Source organism: Octopus bimaculoides, chromosome 3, assembly GCF_046866305.1.
Source record: "Octopus bimaculoides isolate indiv1 chromosome 3, ASM4686630v1, whole genome shotgun sequence".
NCBI lineage: Eukaryota > Metazoa > Mollusca > Cephalopoda > Octopoda > Octopodidae > Octopus > Octopus bimaculoides.
The window spans coordinates 140,115,350-140,139,477 of NC_142930.1; the positions used below are offsets into that span (position 1 = coordinate 140,115,350).

The window sequence follows — 24,128 nt, forward strand, 5'->3', positions numbered from 1 at the left end:
ATGTTGTTTGTCACACCAGTACACTCACTTTAACACAAAGAAGAACACAGGATTCATGTTTACTCTTCGCTAAATAATGAACTAAATCCCTCTGCCCCACAAAATTGTTGACCTTCTGCTAAAATTTAAAATTGATATATTAAGTAGGGAAAGAGATAGAAGCCAGAGAAGACACAGATGCTGTACTAAGTGGGCTGGCAGTAAAACAAAAGGAAGAACAATGTGATGCACTGAAAGAAGCAGTAGAGAAAAAAGTAATAGAAAGTCAAGAGATCAAAAGTCAAGTAAGCATTCACTGTGTTGTGTGTTCATTTATTTGGCACATATTCTAGTAGGTAGTTGTGTGGCTTAGTGGTATGAGTTATCTGCTCATGATAGTATGGACTAGAGTTCAATTCCTGCAGTGTGTTGTCCTTGGGCAATTTACATTATTTTTTTCATATTACTCCAGGTTCACTCAGCTGGCAAAAATGAGTAGTATCAGTATTTCAAAGGGCCAACTTTGTTACATTCTGTGTCCTGCTGAATCTCCCTGTGAAGTATGTTAAGGGTATGTGTGTCTGTGGAGTGCTCAGCCATTTGCACATTAATTTCATGAGCAGGCTGTTTTGTTGATCATATCAACCGGAACACTCGGTGTAACTAATAGAGTGCCAGTAAGTAACATAAGACCCACAACAGAACATATCTTTTCCTTATCACACACCAATATCTAGCCAGTTGTATTTTAACTTAGTTGCTGTTTTAATTTTTAAGCTCTATCAACATACTTTTGCCCCATTGGTCTAAATATAGTCAACTTTGTCTATAGGTGTTTTCTGTTTATGTATGTATGTACATATGCATGTACAGCCATACCCATCCATCCATATATATATATATATATATTATGTGTATGTGTGTGTGTGTGTGTGTGTACTACATTTTGATTGTTTCATTGTTTTACCAGGTGGAAAAACTGAAAAAAGAACTCCAACAACTTGAACTCTCAATAAGTGTTTTACATGTAAGTTTTATCTTTATTACTCTTTTACTCTTTTTTACTTGTTTCAGTCATTTGACTGTGGCCTTGCTGGAGCACCGCCTTTAGTCGAACAAATCAACCCCAGGACTTATTCTTCGTAAGCCTAGTACTTATTCTATCGGTCTCTTTTGCCAAACCGTTAAGTTACGGGAACGTAAACACACCAGCATCAGTTGTCAAGCGATGTTGGGGAGACAAACACAGACACACAAATATATACACACACATACGCACGTATATATATATATATATATATATATATATATATATATATATCATCATCATCATCATCATCATCGTTTAACGTCCGCTTTCCATGCTAGCATGGGTTGGACGATTTGACTGAGGACTGGTGAAACCGGATGGCAACACCAGGCTCCAATCTAATTTGGCAGAGTTTCTACAGCTGGATGCCCTTCCTAACGCCAACCACTCAGAGAGTGTAGTGGGTGCTTTTACGTGTCACCCGCACGAAAACAGCCACGCTCGAAATGGTGTCTTTTATGTGCCACCCGCACAAGCCAGTCCAGGGGCACTGGCAACGATCTCACTCATACATATATATGATGGGCTTCTGACAAGGACAGAAGGAGGGACAAACCTTCACCCTCCCTCTCACAAACATACAATTTCTCTCTCTCCCTCTCTCTCTCTCTCTCTCTCTCTCTCTCTCGCCTTCACGAGTGTACACACAGATTTGACTTCGCCATGTCAACAAACTTCAAAATTGGTAAAAGTTTATCGATTTTTACAGCTATACGCGGGTACCTCTGAGAGAGAAAGTTCACTAAAATGCACATAGGGTCATTCCGAATCTTCTCCTAAAATTGGAGCGACATGTGTGCTAATTTGTGGACGTGCATAAACCACATTCACGTACACATACACACAAACATCCTCTGTTTTATAGATATAGATTATATGGGAGTTTCTTTGTGAAATTAACATCAAAGTAATCAAAATGATTGTTATTATTAACAGTTCTAATTAATTTACTCACTTCTTTTTCAGAAACGTAACAAAGCCCAGTTAATAAGACTGAAGAAGCAATTCAATGTAATGAAGAGCCAGAATGCAAACCTGAAAGAACAAGAATCTCTGTTAAACAAACAGATTATTGATATGCAACAAGAGGTGTATGTGAAGAAAGAGAGCCTTAACATGTAATATATAGGAAGATGGTTGAGAAAATTTAGACACAGACATGGCTGTATGGTTAAGAAGTTTTCTGCAGACCAAGTGGTTTGGGGCTTTGTCCCACCTTCTGTGTTAAGCTTCAGGTAAACAATACTTTGTGAGTGAAATTTGGTACATGAAAACTGTACAGAAGCCTGCCATATAATAATAACAACAACAACAACAACAACAATAATAATAATAATAATAATAATAATAATAATAATAAATGCCCCAATGTAGTACCATGTAGTGACTGTCATGGCCTCTGATCTTAACTAATTGGAAGTGTTATCATGTACATTGTTTTGTCTTGGTATAAAAGATGGGATACAGCAAATATTCTGCTCAATACCACAGATTTGCCTGTCAGTTGCTTGACCTTCATTAGTTGAGCATGGTGGTTGACGATATGTGCATCTCTGATCACGAGCAGAAGTAGTGGGGGAGCATCATAGCCATGTGCTGAGAGGAGTTCTTTGGGGTTTGAATAATTCACCTCTGGAAACATGGGTGTTTCATTCATCATCCTTAAACAAACCTTATTCAGGGACCTTTTGAGCAGGATGGGCTACTCGACCTGAAGAAAATTCTAACTGGGCTCCACCTGCAAGGTCACGTGCTGTTTATCTTGATATGAGATCACCATGTTGCGCACATATGATTGTGATGTATGTGCCTGGTGTGCCCTTATGATGGGTATACTGGGATTCGTATATTCATACCCCAGTGTCACTTTGATGGCATGCACTGCTCTCTCACTCAATAATAATAATAATAATAATAATAATAATAATGATTTCTTTTATTAGCCACAAGGGCCCAGGACATGGAGGACAATATCAAAGGACGAGTTACAGCACAAAAAAATTATAAAAACATGTGGGGTTAACATCAATCAAGGGGAAATACTACCACGTTAAAGGATGTAACAGAGGATATATAATACAAAGTAGAGAAATAAATAATAAATAAATAAATAAATAGGGTCATCTGGGGTAAACCCCACACAAAAATACCGGATTATCCTGCCATCTCTAAGGCATGGGAAAATGCCCTCTCCCAATTTCTTTCCTTCTGCTTAGAAAAGAATATTCAGAGTAGATCCATTCAGTCTCACCATTCAGTCTTACCTTTTGATAAACACACTTGAATGTAGCACCTCCATTTCTACCCTCACTTTCCTCTTCAAATGATATTTGAAGAAATCGATATGGGCTTGACCAGATGAGAATACGCCAGTCTTCAAACCTTTCAGACAGGTCCACTACACAGCTTCTTTTGCCACAGCCACTAAGCAGAGAAAGATCTACTTGAGGTTAAGAGCACAGGCTACTAACTCCAAGATTGAAAGTTCAATTCCAGGCAGTGCTTTGAATAAATAATAATAATAATAATAATAATAATAATAATAATAATAATAATAACAATAATAACAATACCATCAGCGTAAAAAGTACTTTAGGAATGAGAACCCAGGGTTAAGTTCAAAATTCTACCAGGACACCTGAATAAGGCTGGTGAGTAAATCAGCTGAAATGTTGTGGTAACAACAAACAAGATGAGGACACACGTCTGTCCAATGTAAATAATGTACAGGATTCCTCATCTCTAAAATATAGAACAATATATATATATATATATGTGTGTGTGTGTGTGTGTGTGTGTGTGTGTGTGTATGTGTGTGTGTACATAAATATATATATAATATTGGTTTCATACTCGGTCATAATGTCTTACGTTTAAGATGATTCCCATGCATTCTCTGAAGAGAAGGTTACAATTTTAACATCACAGATCCCTATGGATCACATAGGTTGTAATCCTTTGAAACATATGTAGGAATAAAGTATGCAATTATAATATGCGTTTTCTCCATTCCTTAAATTTTTAAATATACTCAAATACCCAAAATTTCAAGGAGTTTCTGCCTCAAAAACAGGAACTACACCACAGTTATTTTGTGTTCTTTGCTACCTTGGTTTCTATTAACCCATTTATTCTATCTGAAGAATTTTTATTCATTAAGATAGAAGAAATACATATAATTAAATATATATAATACATATATATATGTATATGTATGTATGTATATATATATATATATATATATATATATATATATATATATATATATATATATATATATATATATCATCATCATCATCGTTTAACGTCCGCTTTCCATGCTAGCATGGGTTGGACGGTTTGACTCAGGACTGGTGAGCCGGATGGCTACACCAGACTCCAATCTGATCTGGCAGAGTTTCTACAGCTGGATGCCCTTCCTAACGCCAACCACTCCGAGAGTGTAGTGGGTGCTTTTATGTGCCACCGGCACGAGGGCCAGTCAGGCGGTACTGGCAACGGCCACACTCAAAATGGATTTTTTTTTACATGCTACCTTGTTGGTGACATGTAAAAGCATCCAGTCCATGCTGTAAAGTGGTGGTGTTGGGAAGAGTATGTAGCCTTTGAAACTATGCTACCATGCAGTGTCACATAAAAACACTCAGTCCATGCTGTAAAATGGTGGCATTAGGAAGGGCATCCAGCCACAAAAGCCATGCCAAACCAGACAGGTACCAGACGTGGCCCCCTGTGAAACTGTCCAACCCATGCCAGCATGGAAAACAGATATTAAATGATGGATAGTAGAATTGCAAATATTTTATGTATAACATTTTATGTATAATTTTATGTATAACTTACATAAATTTTATGAATAATTGTATCTTACTTTGTAATGAACAAATAAAGAGCCATTTCAATTAATAATAATTTTTCTTCTCATTTATTTGCAACATATAAATCATTACAATTTTGCTGATGCCAACATGCAAACATCTGTATATAATTACCTCCACCTTAGCGAAGGTCGAGGTATTACTTTCAGTTGTGTATGTTTGTTTGTTTGTCTGTGGACAAGACATCTCAAGAACCACCGGATGGATTTGGATGAAACTTTCAGGGATGTTTGGCCTCGTGACTGGCACAAACTGATTAGACTTTGGGATTGATCTGGTACCGAACAAAGATTCTGGATTATTTGTTATATTTACTTTACATGAAGTATTACAATCTTGTGTTGACTTTCAAGTCTTTCTCTGAAAGCATGCTCATAGTTTTCACATAAGTTATGACAGTGTTGCTGTTTCCAAAGTTATATTTTCATTTCTCTATTATTAATTTTACTCATGTCTCTATCTTAGTAGAAACTGATGGATAAAGAAATCAAACTACATAAACAAATGGCAGCAAAACCGTTCAGAAAATAAATAACACTAACATATTCAGTAACAATAATAAAGTTAATCTATCCTCGACAATTTTTAGTTTTACCAATTTTGAATATATTGCTCCTGTTTAAAACTCCTTACTTAATTGACAACTGCATTTCTAGCTCTGCCTTGAAGGAAGCTTTACTTCATGGACTCACGTTTTTGTGAGTAACGATGTTGTTGAACCTCTGTTAACAGCACCATATGCAGGTCCTTTCTGTTTTCTTTCACGCATGGATAAATTTTTCACTATGGACCTTAATGGTTGTAAAGACACTATATTAATGGATAGACTAAAAAAAGGCCTTCATAGAGAAAACTGTCCCTGTTCCCACTGCAGACGACACACACACAGAACATTACAAACATGGCCCACACACCCACCTTCACGTTCCATGACTACCATTGGTATCGATCAGGTACCGGACAAGGAGTCTGGATTATTTTTCTGCTTTTTTTTTTACTTAATTTTTGAGAGCAGTTGGGTTCATTTTTAGTATTCTCATTTGTGAGAGCAGTCGAGTTTATTTCAGATATTCTCATTTTAAAATCCATCTCTGCCTAATCGTTGAGAGGATGTTGGCGTTACCTTGGTGGCGGTTTGCACTCTCTGAGTGCTCTTGTTACATATATTCTTTCACTTGTTTCAGTCATTTGACTGTGGCCACGCTGGAGCACCACCTTCAGTCAAAGAAATCAACCCCAGGACTTATACTTTGTAAGCCTAGTACTTGTTCTGTCAGATACTTTTGCCGAACTGCTAAGTTACGAGGACATAAACACACCAGCATCGTTTGTCAAGCAATGATAGGGAGACAAACACACACACACACACATAAATATACATACACACACATGTATATATATATATATATATATATATATATATATATACACAACAGGTTTCTTTCAGTGTCCGTCTACCAAAATCCACTCAGAAGGCTTTGGTCTGCCCGAGGCTATAGTAGAAGACATTTGTCCAACGTGCCACACAGCAGGACCAAACCCAGAATCATGTACTTGGGAAGCAAGCTTCTTACCACACAGCCACGAATTCTCCTTGCTATACAAGAACAATATTACTTTTATTTGTTTAAAATTGACAACTCATAACAATATTGTGTTTCGTCGGGCATACCTACACAAATGTGCTCCATCCCAACCGATTTTATTTCGTCATAACTTTCAGAAAAACGGACATTATTTAATGTCGAAATTAGTTGTGAAAAAAAAAAACTTTTCCGACAGTAGGGAGAGAAGTTTCAGGAAATTCACAAGAGTTGACTTTGTTTCCTCATAACTTTCATAAAACTGGGTATTTTTAAATAAAAATTTCTACGAATACTTTCAGATGGTGTAGATTAGGATTATATCGGAATTCAATGTGCAAAATAAAACTGTTGGGCACGCACACATATATACTGACACAAAACAATTTTTTTCCCGAAATTTCAAGTTTCGATCAGTAGATATATGTGATGTGTGTCAGTATGTATTTGAGTGAGTTCAACATAGTTTTTTCATATTAAATTCCGATATAATCCTAATCTACACCGTCTAAAAGGTATTTGCAGAAATTTCATTAAAAATTACCCCTTTTTCTGAAAGTTATGAAGAAACAAAACCGACTCGTGTGAATTTTCCGAAACTCCTCTCCTTCGCAAAAAATTTTCACGACAAATTTCGATATAATCGGAATCTACACCGTTGAAATATATTCATAGAAAATTTCATGAGAAAACAAAGTCGAGACGGCCCAATTGTGTTGGTATGCCTGTTAGCATTATTATTATCGATGATGTAATTCATTTGCGAAAGTAAAAGAAAAACGGTACGCTATAATTCAAGATTGCTGTCATTTGAATATTTTGCAGGCCTTTTCACCTTATTAATTATGGAAATATAACTTCGGGATAAACAAAAAATGTCACAAATTCTTTCTCTGCCTTGTTCTATAATACAAACTGGAATTACATACAGGCAAAACATGCAAGCCAAGAAGGCCTACTCGGTCGCTCTACCTAGTAGAAATAGCAGCTAAATTTCTCTTAAACTACAAGGACAAATTTGTTAATGAAGTCTTAAATATCCAAATATACTTTGTATGGAAAAGAGACAAAAAAAAAAGAGTGGTACGATCCTTTACACTCTGAGTTCAAATCCTTCTGAGGACAACTTAGTTTTCACCCGTCCTGAGTTGACATAAAGTACCAGTCGACTACAAGGATGAATGTGAAATTCCTGTAATGCATTTCATGTGAATAAAATTATAAAAGAAGACAAAACATGCGAAGATAGTTTCGAGTGGAACGTTCTTTTATTATGTTGCCTGAGACAAATCAGGTAACAACAAAATTAACGCCATCGTATAACAGCGACAACTGAGTTTATAGACATCCAAACAACTTTGCACTTATAAATTAGTTGTAACCGACATTTATCAAATGTATACGAAATTAAATCACTTCTGTGATTCTTAAATAAAACTAATTAGTAAATATAAATATTTAAACGAAGCAAAAAATAACACGCATTTAATAATACGATATTGTTTATATACAATAAATCTGCACACTTCTAACCAGAGGACGAGGTGGCCGAGTGGTTAAGGCGATGGACTGCTAATCCATTGGGGTCTCCCCGCGTGAGTTCGAATCTCATCCTCGTCGATTACGTTTTATTCTTTTATCGCACATTTTAAATAATTACACTGTAAAAAGTTATTTTAGTCAATTAAAAGCACCCAAAAGCAATTTTCATTTTGCTTTTATTTCTTGAAGTGTCAAAATTTTCATTTCATTCCTATGATCGTCTCTTTTTTTCAGCGTCTGTGAGACTGTTGAGGACAAAGAAAAAGAAAAAAAAGCGTAATATTTAATTTTCAGGATTGGGATGCATATTATTCTGGTCCATAGACCGACTGTCTCTTCTCTGTGCCTCCTCAATTAGCCTCTAATCTTTAGAAGTAGCCAGTTTTGTACTGCCTCCACCGAAACTGTCTCGATACAACTCCCCACCTCTCTCCTTCTCTCTCCCTCTCAGTCCTCCCCACCCTGGTGTTCTTACGGCCCCGAACGTCAACCCTTTGAAATTTCCTACTTGCTCATGTTGTTATTTAGCCCCAGGTCAAACCTAAACGAACAGACTTATGATCAAAAGTAGGTTCGAACTGATGGTGCCCTAAGCACGACCTAACAATTGTGCTCCTTACCCTATTCCATTCTTCTCTTCAGAAAGTGGTCTGCAAAATCCACGAGGAAAACTTCACGGATCGACCACCAAATATATTGTTATTTTTAACAGTAGGATATATAACTGGCATAACTAATGAAGCTTGCTCTCCTGCTCGACTTTGTTTCCTCATAACCTTTTGAAAAATGGGTATTTTAAAATGAAATTTTCAACAAATATGTTTTAGAGGGAGCAGATTACGATTATATCAAAATTTGTAATGGAAAACATTTTGGAGGTGTAAGGGAGAAGAGGAGTTTCGGGAGATTCACACTCCTTCATTTTGTTTCCTCATAACTTTCAGAAAAATGGGTACTTTTTAATTAAATTCTCTACAAATACGTTTCAGGTGATATAGATTATTTCATTAAAATGTTTATTTTTCAGGGAGTTATGAGGTAACAAAATCAGGGCAGGGTTGACACTTGTGTAGTTAGGCCACATGGTGGTCCACATGAACTATGTTGTGCATGACTGGGTTGACAAGACACTAAGATATCATAAGCAATAGCGTTCTAAAACGCATACACAAGGCAGTTAGTCGGAAGCCGCCTGCGTCTAGATGTTCAATGCTAATCTATATATACTGTGGTTGTGCATGTAGCCTCCTCCCAGCTCAATTGCATTGCTTTGTCCTGAGGTCTATAATGCTGCTTAAGACAGCTCTGATCGTAAGTGCTGTAACTTTTATCTTTTACTTGTTTCAGTCATTGGACTGAGGCCATGCTGGGGCACCACCTTGATAAGTTTAGTCGAACAAATTGACCCCAGTTTTTACTTTTTTAACCTAGTAGTGATTCGAACCCTAACCGCTAGATATTCACTTAAGCATCACGAAACAGTCACGAATGAGTCACGAATCAGTTTCACGTGATTGATTTATAAATCGACGATTCATCGTGAGGCTGTGGCGTGATATAACTTCCCGGGTATTCTAGAATTTACCCTCTTTTCTTTCACCGCTCAAAAACCGTTTGCCGCCTTACTCACCAGGCAGACGACTTTGGGTATTCGAGCAGACGGCTTTGGACATTTGCGCAGACGACTTCGGGTACTCAGACAGACCGATTCTAACCATTCACACGATGTCCGACAGGGAGTTTGCTACGGATACAGAAATGCGGTCTTCTCTCTTCCCAGTTGGCAGTTGTATTATTAGCATTTTTCATTGCAGGTAACAAACGCAAATATCATGTCCGACAATAAATATAAAGTTAAAGTTTTATGACGAAAAATTGCTCCATGACGAAAAATCTTCGTTGTATGGTTGCCGCTGCGGTCGTTCATCAATGTGCATGAGCTAATGATAAAAACTATATGTAGTCGCTTGGCCTGTTAGAAATAGCAGTCAAATACTCCTCAGATCACACGGCCGTTTTCAAAACTGAAAGGGCATATTGAGATTTCAGAAAGACTGGACTCTGTAAGCCAAGCTGAAAAGACCCGTATAATGTAGTCCTCGATTTATTATCATAAAATCACAGTGAGGTTGTCACAACTGAAGAGGTTTTGACAATATATAGGACTGTGAAGCGGGATTACAGCTATCCTGGAACTAAACAGCAACGATGATGACGACGACAGCGACGATCGCAGAAGCAGCAGCAATTAGCGTGCACGAGCCGATGAGGGTTCTTCAGACACTTGGTATGGACAACCTTTATCGAGAATCAGGCAACATGAAAGATGACTCATCATCAGGCGGGTCGCATTACTAAAAGGAATTCAAACTAATTTTTCGTTGACATGCTATTCTGAAAGTACTGTGGGTCGCAGTTTGCTCATGACTACTCTCCACACTCCCGTAACCTAGAATAAACAACAACTAAGCTTCCATCAAATAACAATCTATCATCAAATTAGCAGAATCGTGAGAGAGTTGCTCAAAAGACACCGCTGAATTTAAACTGGTTTCAAAATTCATTATATCAGATCTAAATTAGAAACTATTTGGAATTAATTTCATATTCCAAAATATAAAAAGATTAGAATGAATTCAGAGACGTTTTACCTGTTGGATAATTGGGCTGTCGAATTTCTCGTGCTGTCGTTCATTGGTTTATGTATTTTGTGACATTCAAAACTTGATTATGCACTTGGCACGCAAAAACAGCCTATCGTGAGGACCAACTGCGTATTTTTTTGTTTAGAAGTGTATCTTGGATTTCGTTCTTGGACGTGTCCTTCTATTTTTGTTTCATTGCTGAATGAAGTGAGAAGGGCAGTGCCTATGGCCGTTTTCAAACCCCACCTCCCACCGACTGGTGTGACCGAGGGAAAGAGAAGCTATCCTCCAAGCAGAGACCTTGCACAAATGCTTATACCAGATTTGTTTCCGCTAAAAGCATCCAACGATCAGGTGGTGGTGTTAAACCGGGCATCTGATTAAGCCTATCACCCAAATAGGTCATGGCTGGATTTGAACTTTGAAGACAAAGATCAGGAACAATACCGCAAGGTAATTTATCCGACACGCTAACGGTTTAACCACTTTAACCGCTCTAGACTGGTACTTTATTGTACCTAGATGGTTGAAAGGCAGAGTTAATCTCGGTGGGTTTTGAACTCAGAACGAAGACCGGAAAAAATTCTGCAAAATATTTTGTTCGACGCTCTAACAATTCTACCAATTCACCGCCCCACTAATATTAGCTAAAATTTTGGCTCAAAGCCAGCAATTTTAATGAAAGGGGATTGTCGGTTATATCGATCCCACTGCTCAACTGGTACTATTTTTTTGATCTCGACTGCATGGAAGGCAAAGTTAACCTCGACGGAATTTGCACTCAAAACGTAGGGAGCCGAAAGAAATGCAGCTGAGCATTTTGTCCGATGTGTTAATGATTCTGTCAGATCGTCGCCTTAACCGTTCTACTAATATTGGTTTCAAATTTTTGCACAAGGCCAGCAACTTCGGGGTGGGGGATCAGTCGGTTACATCGACCTCAGTGCTTAACTGGTACTTATTTTATCAACCCAAAGGATGAAAATTAAAGTCGACCCCGGCGACATTTGAACTCAGAACGTAAAGACGGACGAAATGCCGCCAAGCATTTTGCCCGTTGCGGTGACGATTATGCCTGCTCGCCGCCTTAAGCATCCTCCTAATATTAAAATATGAAAACAAAAATATTTGATTTATTGAATTGTACGAAGATTTACGCATTGCCCATTATGTACGAAGATTTACAGATATTTGGACGTGTTTCAATTTCACCTTTTGATCTAGAAACGAAAGATTGCGCCTGAGGCTAAGCAGCAACAATGACACCTCGAACACCTTCAATGAGAGAGTTCTAGTGGTCAGCTGATTTGCTTGAAATAACAATCGAATTTCCCTTAAATCGTATCCTAACGTCTTACAGAACAGAAGGGCATATCAGACACTGGTAGTCGTAGATACCCAACCACCACAAAAAAAGAATACGGGACTGGCTGGTCATAATTGGAATACCTTTGATTATAGGTTTGTAAGAGAGAGGGAGAGAGAGAGAGAGAGAGAGAGAGAGAGAGAGAGAGAGAGAGAGGGAGAGAGAGAGAGAGAGAGAGAAATCGAAACTTGGGTCTTTTCATACTTCTGTCCTTTGTTCTACGAATCCATATTCAGAATTTAATTGCGTCACCTATCAAATTCGCCACCAAGGGCATACAAAGTTCATCGAATTTCGCTGTCAATGATCTAGTTCAGCTTTAGGATAGGTCTAAATTTGATTCATCTGTACAAAAACATACTCTCGACGGCTGTGAGGGAGGTAACATGTCTCTCTGTCTACTCGGCGGTAGCTGTCAAAGAGGTAACATTACTTTCACCCTCTCCTTCCTGTCCGAGATTTCAGACAGTTAAAATGGAAATTCTATTGCTGTTGATCCCCACCCCTATCTGTCTCTCTCTTTCCTCTGCCGAAGACGACTAACTTGCTGTCAGTGGTAACCCATGCACGAGCCTTTGTATCAGTCTTATTCTCATTAACTTAATAGTTAACCTAACACAAGAAATTCTCTAACAAAAATGACATGTATTACGCTTAACTCGTCGCAGTTGTGATAAACTTCGTACTGGTTAAATAAAAGCTATTGCAGCAAGCCCAATTTCTATTATTATTGGTTAAAATACTTATCATATCAGTTAAAGGACATTTGTTGAGTCTTGTGCTGTGATTAGTGTTGCGCGGGAATTGGATCGAAGGTCCAATCACGTTGCGCGTAATATATTTCAAACGACTAATCCAGAATTTTTCCGATAAATAGGTGCGACTAATTATTTACGAGTAGAGGGGTAAGAGTTTTTCATCGAGGCGAGTTATGCTGGTCTTGGCTTTTTTTAGAGGAGAATTGATATATATATATATATATATATATATATATATATATATATATATATATATAACGGAGCCCATGTAACCAATGACGACCCAAGATGAATTATCAAAACGATGGAAGAACAGCTAATAGAACTTGTAATGTTTCTTGCTTTGATCCTCTGTACCATTTTAGGAAGGAAAGTCCCACTGCTATTTTAAAGTTTGGTTTCTTTTATTACTTCTACGAACGAACACGCAAAATATATTATACAATGATATACATAATTCTTTAGTAAAACCAAGGAAGACTATGAAAAGTTATAAACTATCTAATGTCAATTATTTTCCAAATATCCTGAAATTACCAACCATGCAACACTCAACCTTCCGCAGTCTTTCTTCTCAGCTTATGACACAGCCTTATCCAAACTTAATACCAATTACAATTTAACCGTTAACGTTTGCTCGATCAGATTTGACCTAGAATTAGTCAACTGGCGCACTTTTGTGATTATCAAAATTTCAGACCAGCAAGGTGTATTGTGTAAATAAACGTTTATGTATATTTTGTATTTATAAAGATAGTTTTTTTTTGTTTAAGAAGGCAGTAATATCTAACCGAACCTTGTTATTAATTGCTCTATCTAACGATATTCGAGATAATTTACTTTTGAACTTAGATTAACCAGGTTTATATGGTTTTATTAGAGAGAGATAGCTGAAAGGTAGAGACATCGATGAGAGGGAAAAGATTGGCCAATCTGAGAGATAATGGTGTGCGTGTACGTATGTATGTATTTATATATGTACGTATGTATGTATGTATGTATGTATGTGCGTGAAAATGTGGGGAAAGAGGGGATGAATGAAGGGGAGAGAGAGAGAGAAAGAAAGACGGAGAGGAGGTGATAAAAGTAAGAGAATATGAATGGAATAAATGGGAGAAGTGTCCGAAATTATATGAGAGGTAAGAGTGTGCAAAGAGAAGGGAGAGATTACGTGAGTTAGATAGAAAAAGAGTAAAAGTGTGAGAATGAAATTGTGATAAAGGAGATACGAAAGAAAGTGGAGGGAAGTTAGAGAGAGAAAGAGGGGGAGAGTAAGAGATTATGTGAAAGATAGATTAGAAAGAAAAGGGATAAAAAAGTGAAGGAGAAAGAGAGAGAGAGAGAGAGAGAGAGAGAGAGAGCGCGGGCGAGAAAGATAACAAAAATGTGATAAAGGAAATACGTGAGGAAATGGAGAGAGATGAGGAAATAGAAAAAGTAAGAGGAGAAACGAAAGCATAGATATGATAGTTATTGAGAGGGCATATGATGAATAGATAGACAAAAAGATAGAGATTGAACATGTTAAAAAGATAAAGAGAAAAGCCAGGCATAGATAGAGAGGAAGAAAAAGAGTGTATTTGTGCGAGTGCGTGAGAGAGAGATGCATTGCTAGTCAAATGAAACAATCATTTGTAAGATAAGTTCTGTCAAAAGTTGTGTGTCACAAGGAATGTATTGCAAAAATGTTTCAGTCAGGAAGGTAGAGTTAAGATGTTCTTTTCCTCTCTCATAATGTTGATTCTTTTTCAGAAAATTGACTTGTTTAATCACTATTACTCTTTTACTTGTTTCTGTCATTTGACTGCGGCCATGCTGGAGCACCGCCTTTAGTCGAGCAAATCGACCCCAGGACTTATTCTTTGGAAGCCTAGTACTTATTCTATCGGTCTCTTTTGCCGAACCGCTAAGTTACGGGGACACAAACACACCAGCATCGGTCGTCAAGCGATGTTGGGGGGGGGGGGGGACAAAGACATACAAACATACACACACATATATATATATACATATATACGACGGGCTTCTTTCAATTTCCGTCTACCAAATCCACTCACAAGGCTTTGGTCGGCCTGAGGCTATAGTGGAAAACACTTGCCCAAGGCGTCACGCAATGGGACTGAACCCGGAACCATGTGGTTGGTAAGCAAGCTACTTACCACACAACCACTCGTGCGCCTATATTTAATTAACCACTATATTTAATTAATATATGTGATACTCATACAACCCAACGAGGTTTGAAGAGTTTTATGAAATATAAAATATTCTAGAAGCCAGTTATAAATAATTCTTTCTACTTTAGGCACTAGACTTGAACATTGTTGCAGGGTGGTGGTGAATATGCAATTACATCATCCTCAGTGCTCAATTGATACTTATTTTATCGACTTCTAAATGATGAAAGGCGAAGCCGACCTCGGAACTTGAACTCAGATTATAAAACCCAGAAGAAATACCGTCAGGCTTGCTAACGATTTTGCCACCTCGCCACCGTAGCAGACAGCATAAATGATATAGTTGTTGAATCGTAGGCATTCTGATTTATCATCTCCGTCAGTTTTTCAGACATAATGGATCTGAGATTAGTATATTCAAAATATCCAGGATGAACGTCTAATATGTGAGAGATTTGACAGCTATTTCTAGCAGGCCGATTAATTACATGGCGGCACTCTAGTAGTAGTTATTGCTGTTGTGGTTTTTGTCTTGGTTGTTTAGCTCCAGATCGGTCCTGACCAAGCAAATCTATAATAAAAGGTATTCACATCATAATCGGTACAACTTAATATTTTACCACCAAGCATTACAATATTCAGTATGTGTCTTTTTTTCTTATGAGACTGTAGGGAGATTTGGCTGTTATTTCTAGTCGGGGGTGGAGTTGGTATCACTAGAGGCTGTCAGCTTCTTCATAATGAGATATGCGACTCAGATAGTGAATAATGGAGAGATCCATTCCCTCCATTATGTGATAATGTGTGTTCTCTCGGTATGTCGACAACATAAACCTTGTGATTAAGACAGCCCCACAAAATGACATCAAGGTATTAGTAAAAAAATACTATGGAAAGCATGCAGCACATAGCAAATTCTAGCTCTCAGAGCATCAATGTGACAACGTGACCATTAACTACACGTTCAAATGTCCCAACGAAAGTCTGTCTGTTCTTGATACCGAACTTTGAAGGGAAAGAGTATGAAACCTTTTGGCATAGCTGTTTTGGCGGCGCTGATTTGACGCTGACTTATTTTAATATCAGACGTTTTAACGTTTTTCCCTCTCTTTATCTCTCCCTCCCCTTTTCTCTCTTTCTTCCTCTTCTCTCTCTCCCTTGCTTCTTTTTTTCTTTCTTTTTTCCTTCCTTCCTTCCACTTCTCTCTGTCCATGTGTGTGAACATATTTATCGGATCTTGTTCAAAACGGGGGCACCAGTTTTCATTTATGTTTTATGTAGTGTTTTTGCTACCGAAAGACTTTCAAACTTCGTATACTTATCTATTTTGTGTTATAGAACAGAAAAAAAAATTTGTATTCGAATTTATTTCATGTAAAAAATTGTCTTATTTCGATAATTTCTACTAATCACTGACGTCTATTCAGTTGAAAACAGCGCTGTAACGGTGTATATCGTATTAATCCCCTAACCTTAACCCTAACCCTAACCCTAACCCTAACTAGACTGTTAACCCTAACCCTAACCCTAACCCTAAAACTAACCCTAACTCTAGAATCCGAACTCTAAAATTGTTACACACATAGATACGCACAGCGTAATTTATTATATAAACAATATATGCGTATAAATCACGATTAAACCGGATGAAATATGTCACAGGGAATAACATTCCTCACTGAGGAAATGACAAGGGGCCGAGAGATGTGGCGATTTGTTGTACTTGTTAAGATGCGTCACGCTAAGTAAAACCGCCATCTTCTACACATACAAGCTTATCTTTCAGGTGCCGGTGTCACTTAAAAAGCACTGCGTAAACGTACCCGTGTCGGTGCTACGTAAACGCACTCGTGCTGGAGGCACATTAAAAAAGCACCCAGCACACTCTGTTTAGTGGTTGGCGTTAGGTAGGGCATCCAGCTGTAGAAACCATGCTACAGCAGACAGATGGAGTGTGGAGCGAGGAGCTGGCAGAAACGTTAGCACGCCGGGCGAAATGCTTAGCAGTATTTCGTCTGCCGCTACGTTCTGAGTTCATATTCCGCCGAGGTCGACTTTGCCTTTCATCCATTAGGGGTCGATTAAATAAGTACCAGTTACGCACTGGGGTCGATATAATCGACTTAATTCGTTTGTCTGTCCTTGTTTGTCCCCTCTGTGTGTAGCCCCTTGTGAGCAGTAAAGAAATTAGACAGATGGAGTGTGGACAGCTCCCCTGCTAGCCACCTCCATGTCAAACCGTCCAACCCATGCCAGCATGGAAAGCGGACGTTAGACGATGATGATAATTTTATATTTTACCAGTGATTCTCAGCTATTTTTTTTTACTCATGGATTCCTTTGGTCTCTATTTTTTTCTCTGCTGGATCTCTACAGTCTTTCAATGTATGTGAAAAATAAATCCTACTGTACTTTTATAATCAAAATATTAGGAATTGTGAAAAGAAAAATTAACTTATTTTGTGTATTGTAGAAGTGTAAGCAATTTATTGCACATCAATTATAACAATAGAGTTTACATATGGATCCCAGTCAGGCCCGTTTCCAGACTTTGGTGCCTGGGAGTGCTTCAGAATTTTGTAGGTGGTCACTGGGCATTGCCGTCCAGCGCTTCCGCTTAGCGACGAGCATGACCTCGGTTGGGAACCACTGATTTAAACACACACACACACACACACACACACACACACACACACACACACACACACACACACACACACACACATTTAGTGCTGGTTCCACGAAAAACATACCCAGCACATTCTGTTAAATTGTTGATGTTAGGAAAGGCACCCAACCGAGGAAACACCGCCAAAGCAGACATTGGAAAGTAACACACCTCCCAGCCTAATCGGATCCTGTTGAACCGTCTAACCCATACCAGCATGGAATATGGACTTTAAATGATGATGATAATGAAAGAGCCAGTGTGTAGAAATTATTTTTATTTCAGCAGTGTTTATTGATCCGTTGTGTTTCTGTATTACATAGTGGTTGAGTACGGATATATGTCTTTTCAAGCACTCCAATTCTTTCGCTTATATAAGTTGTGGTAGCGTCCTCACATTATCTTTTGAAAAGATCTTCAGCAGTGATGCAAATGGCGTATGCCCTGTATACTGGAGCAAATCTTGGAACAATTTAAAAGGACGGCTCTTAGTATGACAACAAATTCCAAGATGTGGTATTCACTGACACTGCACCTGGAGGTGAACGGGTCCACGAATATAAGAAAGAACTTTACAAAATTATTTTTAAAACATCAAATAAGTTGAGCCACAGTGTCACTTTTATATAAGTCATACTAATTTGAGAAAAAAACCCTGAAACAATAACTGTCGTGTGCCCAGCCAGTCCATAGATAAACTGTAAAACTAAGGATGTAGTGTGCTACATGAAGTGCATAGAAAGATAGTGTTAAGACAGCACCATAACCTATGTAGGAAAAATGGCTAGTAGTAGCAGCAAAAGGACTGGAGTATGATGAAAAGCAACAATGCTGAAGTGAAAATTATTTCCGTATATCCGAAAGATGTGATACTCCAAAAGGTTACAGAAGCAGTACACCTACGGGAAATGGTTTCTCAACACACTCATATTCAACTATTCGCCCTCCCCTACTATCACATTAATGAGGATGAAATAAGATTTAAAAAATCAAATAAAATCAGCTACAAACATATAAAAACCACAGACATACCCACTAACTACATACGAACTACAAACTACTCACACACACATTCGTTCTCATATTGGCACCAACAAAGACAAACAAAAACAAGCAGATGAATACAAAAAAAAAAGAGAAACGGATTCACTGTAAACAAAACAGTTACATAACAACATACGCATGCCTGACAACGTACACATGACAATTGATAAATAGTATCTACAAAAAGGGAAAGAAAATGAGTTGTAGAATGATTGAAAACATTAAAAGAACCACAACAGTGTAACGAAAACTATGAAAAACTAATGATTAATTCATTTATCAATCGATTAGTTAACAATGAAACTGAAGTGAATTACAATCAGTGCGCGTGTTTTGTCTTTTAATTTGTAAAGTACTTATGTTAGTCATTGGACTGTGGCCATGCTAGAACAATGCCGTGAAGGATTTTAGTCGAACGAATCGATTCCCGTTCTTATTCTATCGGTTTCTTATGCCGAATCGCCAGATTACGGGCACATAAACAAACCAGTACCGCTTGTCGAGCGGTGGTGAGAGACAAATACAACTACATGCGCGCGCGCGCGCGATGGGCTTCTTTCAGTTTCCGCCTGTCAAATCCACTCTCGAAACTTTCGTCGGCCCGAGGCTATAGTAGAAGACACTTACGTAAGGTGTCACGTGCGACTGAACCCAGAACCATGTGTCTGAGCATCAAAATTCTTGTAAAACGAATTAAAAAACGAAATATTTAGTTCATCCTCTAAATTTGAGCTGATTCTATTTGTTAAGAAAAATATTAGTTTTGTTGATTACAAACACCCATTGTACGTTAGTCATCTTGAGTGTAACCCCAAAGCGAACTAGTAAACCATTACTGAGTTTCATTTTTCAATATATATGTCGTTAAGTCATCGTTTGAAACACTCTCAAGATTCGTTTCACATTATACTTTGTACTTTGCAAATATCTTGTATTCTCCTTAACAAGCAACTCTAACAAGCGACGTTGTATTTATTTACACTGTTATTCATACTTTTACGCATGTTTATGTCTCTTTCTCTATATTTTATTGGTATGTGTTGTTGGTATGTACGGTATCTTGTTTCTGTGTGTTTGAACATTTTTCACATATTTGTCCCAGAAAAATAGCCAACACAGTTCGTATATTGACTTTTATGAATGAAGTAGAGTCCTGATAATTCTCTTTTCCTCACAAGGGAGCTTTATGTGTCACTCAATCTTCCAGAAATACGACCCAAATTTCCCCCATATTGCACCCTTCTGTCTTAATCGAGAAAAGGACACATTAGATGAGCTACAGTACTTTTGATCATAGATCTGCATGATCGGCGTTGATCTAGAAGAAAACAAAATAATTTTTTTAATTAATATATTAATGTTATATTAACATTGGGTGCTACCTTGGCGTGTGATGTACAATTTAAAGGGAGATTGCTTTAGGTTATGTTTTAGTTTGTTTTACAATTTCTAAAAACCCTTAAGATGTTTTACAATGTGATCAGCGACGAGACGAAGGCAGTTGCATTTTTACGAAGAAATGGCCTTTTAGATGATGAAGAAAATGTTGCACCATGTCATCGTTGTGGTGGAGAAATGAAGGAAGCTCGAAGAGAAGGGGAAAACGGTGAAATTTTGCCAACTTTACATTGCAAAACTGGCGACACAACTTGTATGATCTACGCGTTTATTTTAATTACCATATTGTTTATTCTTGGTTTCTTATTATTAAGACGTAAATGGAACATGGTTATATTATTATTAAAATAGTAAGAATTTTGAAAAAATACATTTACAATGTACAGAAGAATTTATTAAAAAAATTGGAAATTGAAGAGTAAACGAAAATGTAACCTAAAGTAATCTAACTTCAAATTGTAGATCACACGCCGAAGTAGCACCTAATATTGTTCTATAGTGAAGGCACGAGCTGGCAGAATCGTTAGCACGCCGAGCTAAATGCTTATAGGAATTTCGTCCGTCTTCAGGTCCTGAGTTCAAATTTCGCCGAGGTCGACTTTGCTTTTCATCCTTTAGGGGTCGATAAAGTAAGTATGCAATCAACTTAGCCCCGCCCCGAAATTGCTGGCCTTGTGCCAACATTTGAAATCAGTATTGTTCTATAGTTGTTATTAATGTTTTAATAAAAGTGGCGAGCTGGCAGAATCGTTACCGCGCCGGGCAAAATACTTAGCGGCATTTCATCCGTCTTTACATTCTGAGTTCAAATTCCGCCGAGGTTCACTTTGTCTTTCATCCTTTCGGGGTCGATAAAATAAGTACCGATTGAACACTTGAGTCGATATAATCAACTTACCCGCTATCCCGAAATTGTTGGCCTTGTGCTAAAATTTGAAACTTTTATTAAAGTTTTAATAAAGCGGCGAGCTGGCAGAATTGTTAGCACGCCGGGCAAAATGCTTGGCGGCATTTCGTCTGTCTTCATGTTCTGAATTCAAATTCTGCCTAGGTTTACTTTGTCTTTCATCCGTTTGGGATCGATAAAACAAAAACCAGTTGAACACTGGGGTCGATTTAATCGAATTAGCCTCTCCCTCGAAATTGTTGGCCTTGCGCCAAAATTTGAAACTAATATTTATTTTGCTCTTTTACTTGTTTCAGTCATTTGACTGTGGCCATGCTGGAGCACCGCCTTTTAGTCGAGCAAATCGACTTCGGGACTTATTCTTTGTAAGCCTAATACTTATTCTATCGGTCGCTTTTGCCAAACTGCTAAGTTACAGGGACGTAAACACACCAGCATCGGTTGTTAAGCGATGTTGGGGGACAAACACAGACACACAAACACATACATATACTTACACACACACACACATATATATATATATATATATATATATATATATATATATAATTATGTGTATTTCTTCTATCTTAATGAATAAAAATTCTTCTGATAGAATAAATGGGTTAATAGAAACCAATGTAGCAAAGAACACAAAATAACTGTGGTTTAGTTCCTATTTTTAAGGCAGGAACTCCTTGAAATTTTGGGTATTTGAGTATATTTAAGAATTTAAGGAATGCAGAAAACGCATGTTATAATTGCATACTTTATTCCTACATATGTTTCAAAGAATTACAACCTGTGTGATCCATAGGGATCTTTGATATTAAAATTGTAACCTTCTCATCAGGGAAAGCATGGGAATCATCTTAAATGTAAGACATTATGACCGATTATGAAAACAATAGATGGATAAGGTTATGACTTGATTCATTTGAAAAAAACCGTTAGAGAATTGGACGCTGCCGGATAGTGGGTTGGACAACACATACCTATAAATGTGTGAGAACGTACATGCATACATAAATACATATACACAAACACACACATACATGTATACTGATACACACACACATATATATACACACTCATACGTCCACATTTATACATATGCACATACGTACCCACGCATATATAAATATACACGTGTGTGCATGTCCCCATATACACATATGTATCCATTTATATATACACACATGTATAAATAGAAATAGACTCATACACATACACATAGCTATACATACACACACACACACACACACACACACACACACACATATATATATATATATATATATATATATATATATATATATATATATATATATATACATATATACGACGGGCTTCTTTCAGTTTCCGTCTACCAAATCCACTCACAAGGCTTTGGTCGGCCCGAGGCTATAGTAGAAGACACTTGCCCAAGGTGCCACGCAGTGGGACTGAACCCGGAACCATGTGGTTTGTAAGCTACTTACCACACAGCCGAAAAAAAAAAAACTTCAGGAAAGTAAGAAAACAGCATACATAAAAATCATTTGAGAATTGTCACTAGAATTCTTAAGCTTGCTGTGTTTTTTTATTATTATCTGGTAATATAAACATTCTCTGTCGGTTTCAATAAACGGTTTATCACAAAAATTCTTAAAAATAAAATTAAAAAAAACAAAACGAAACAAAAAGACGAAATATGTATGTTAAAAATTTCCACTGATTCTTGTTGATAAATGTCAAAGAACAAAAAAGCTAAAAACATGACCAACAATGATTGTTGTATTGTTGTTGGCACTCCGTCGCTTACGACGTCGAGGGTTCCAGTTGATGCGATCAACGGAACAGCCTGCTCGTGAAATTAACGTGCAAGTGGCTGAGCACTCCACAGACACGTATACCCTTAACGTAGTTCTCGGGGATATTCAGCGTGACACAGTGTGACAAGGCTGGCCCTTTGAAATACAGGCACAACAGAAACAGGAAGTAAGAGTGCGAGAAAGTTGTGGTGAAAGAGTACAGCAGGGTTCGCCACCATCCCCTGCCGGAACCTCGTGGAGCTTTAGATGTTTTCACTCAATAAACACTCACAACGCCCGGTCTGGGAATCGAAACCGCGAGTCCACTGCCCTAACCACTGGGCCATTGCGCCTCCACACCAACAATGAATAAAGCAGAATAAAGACAAAAAGCTTTATTGTCAATATCTGCCTTTGTTTCGAATATGAATTATCTTATTGCACATCAGTTCCAGATTTATTGGGGGTCTCACTACAAAGTTCTGCTCTTCCTGTTTTACATCGTCTTATTTGTCCAGTCGATGTATTGACATCTGAATTCGAGCTCACGGCTGTTGTAATTGCAGTTTTGTCCTAGGTCAGCCATGATTGAGCAAAGCTATGATTGAGCAAAACTGACCCAATCAGTCCGTCTTTTCAGACCTCATAAGAATTTAGAAACTTCGAAAGAACGTGAAATAATTCTTTTCTAGAACGGCGAACTCGATATAAATAAAGCTATAAATAACAGCGTGTAAAAATCCTTTGGATCGAAAAAGTCGAAAGCTGGGCGCCTTCGACTTTTTCTATCAAAAAGGTTCTTAAACCCTGTATTTGCACATTATTATTTATAGCTGTCTCTGCTTCGACTTTCACCGTTCCGAAAAAGAATTACTCTTTTACTTGTTTCAGTCATTTGACTGCGGCCATGCTGGAGCACCGCCTTTAGTCGAGCAAATCGACCCCAGGACTTATTCTTTAGAAGCCTAGTACTTATTCTATCGGTCTCTTTTGCCGAACCGCTAAGTTACGGGGACCCAAACACACCAGCATCGGTTGTCAAGCGATGTTGGGGGGGGGGCAAACACAGACACACAAACATACACATACACACACACACACACATATATATATATATATATATATATATATATATATATATATATACATACATATATACGATGGGCTTCTTTCAGTTACTGTCTACTAAATCCACTCACAAGGCTTTGGTCGGCCCGAGGCTATAGTAGGAGACACTTGCGCAAGGTGCCACGCAGTGGGACTGAACCCGGAACCATGTGGTTGGTAAGCAAGCTACTTACCACACTGCCACTCCTAGAAT

At 37.9% G+C, this 24,128-nt stretch overlaps 2 protein-coding genes and 1 non-coding gene across 3 annotated transcripts in view; all 3 read left to right on the forward strand.

Moving 5' to 3' along the window:
- The window catches only part of LOC106876725 (uncharacterized), a 21,106-nt gene extending 16,814 nt beyond the window's left edge, over nt 1-4,292 (forward strand). Inside the window, exons 7-9 of the mRNA XM_014925401.3 lie at nt 145-284; nt 950-1,006; nt 2,036-4,292. Coding sequence (XP_014780887.2) covers nt 145-284; nt 950-1,006; nt 2,036-2,191 — 353 coding nt within the window. The 3' untranslated portion in view covers nt 2,192-4,292. The remainder of the gene's footprint in view (nt 1-144; nt 285-949; nt 1,007-2,035) is intronic.
- A 3,776-nt stretch (nt 4,293-8,068) lies between these two features.
- Nucleotides 8,069-8,150, forward strand: Trnas-gcu (transfer RNA serine (anticodon GCU)). Its single transcript has one exon. It is a non-coding gene; the product is annotated as a tRNA-Ser (tRNA).
- Nucleotides 8,151-14,459: 6,309 nt separating this feature from the next.
- Nucleotides 14,460-24,128, forward strand: part of LOC106876724 (uncharacterized) — a 66,232-nt gene continuing 56,563 nt past the window's right edge. The window contains exon 1 of the mRNA XM_014925397.3: nt 14,460-14,543. Within this exon, the coding sequence (XP_014780883.1) occupies nt 14,527-14,543 (17 nt within the window). The 5' untranslated portion in view covers nt 14,460-14,526. The remainder of the gene's footprint in view (nt 14,544-24,128) is intronic.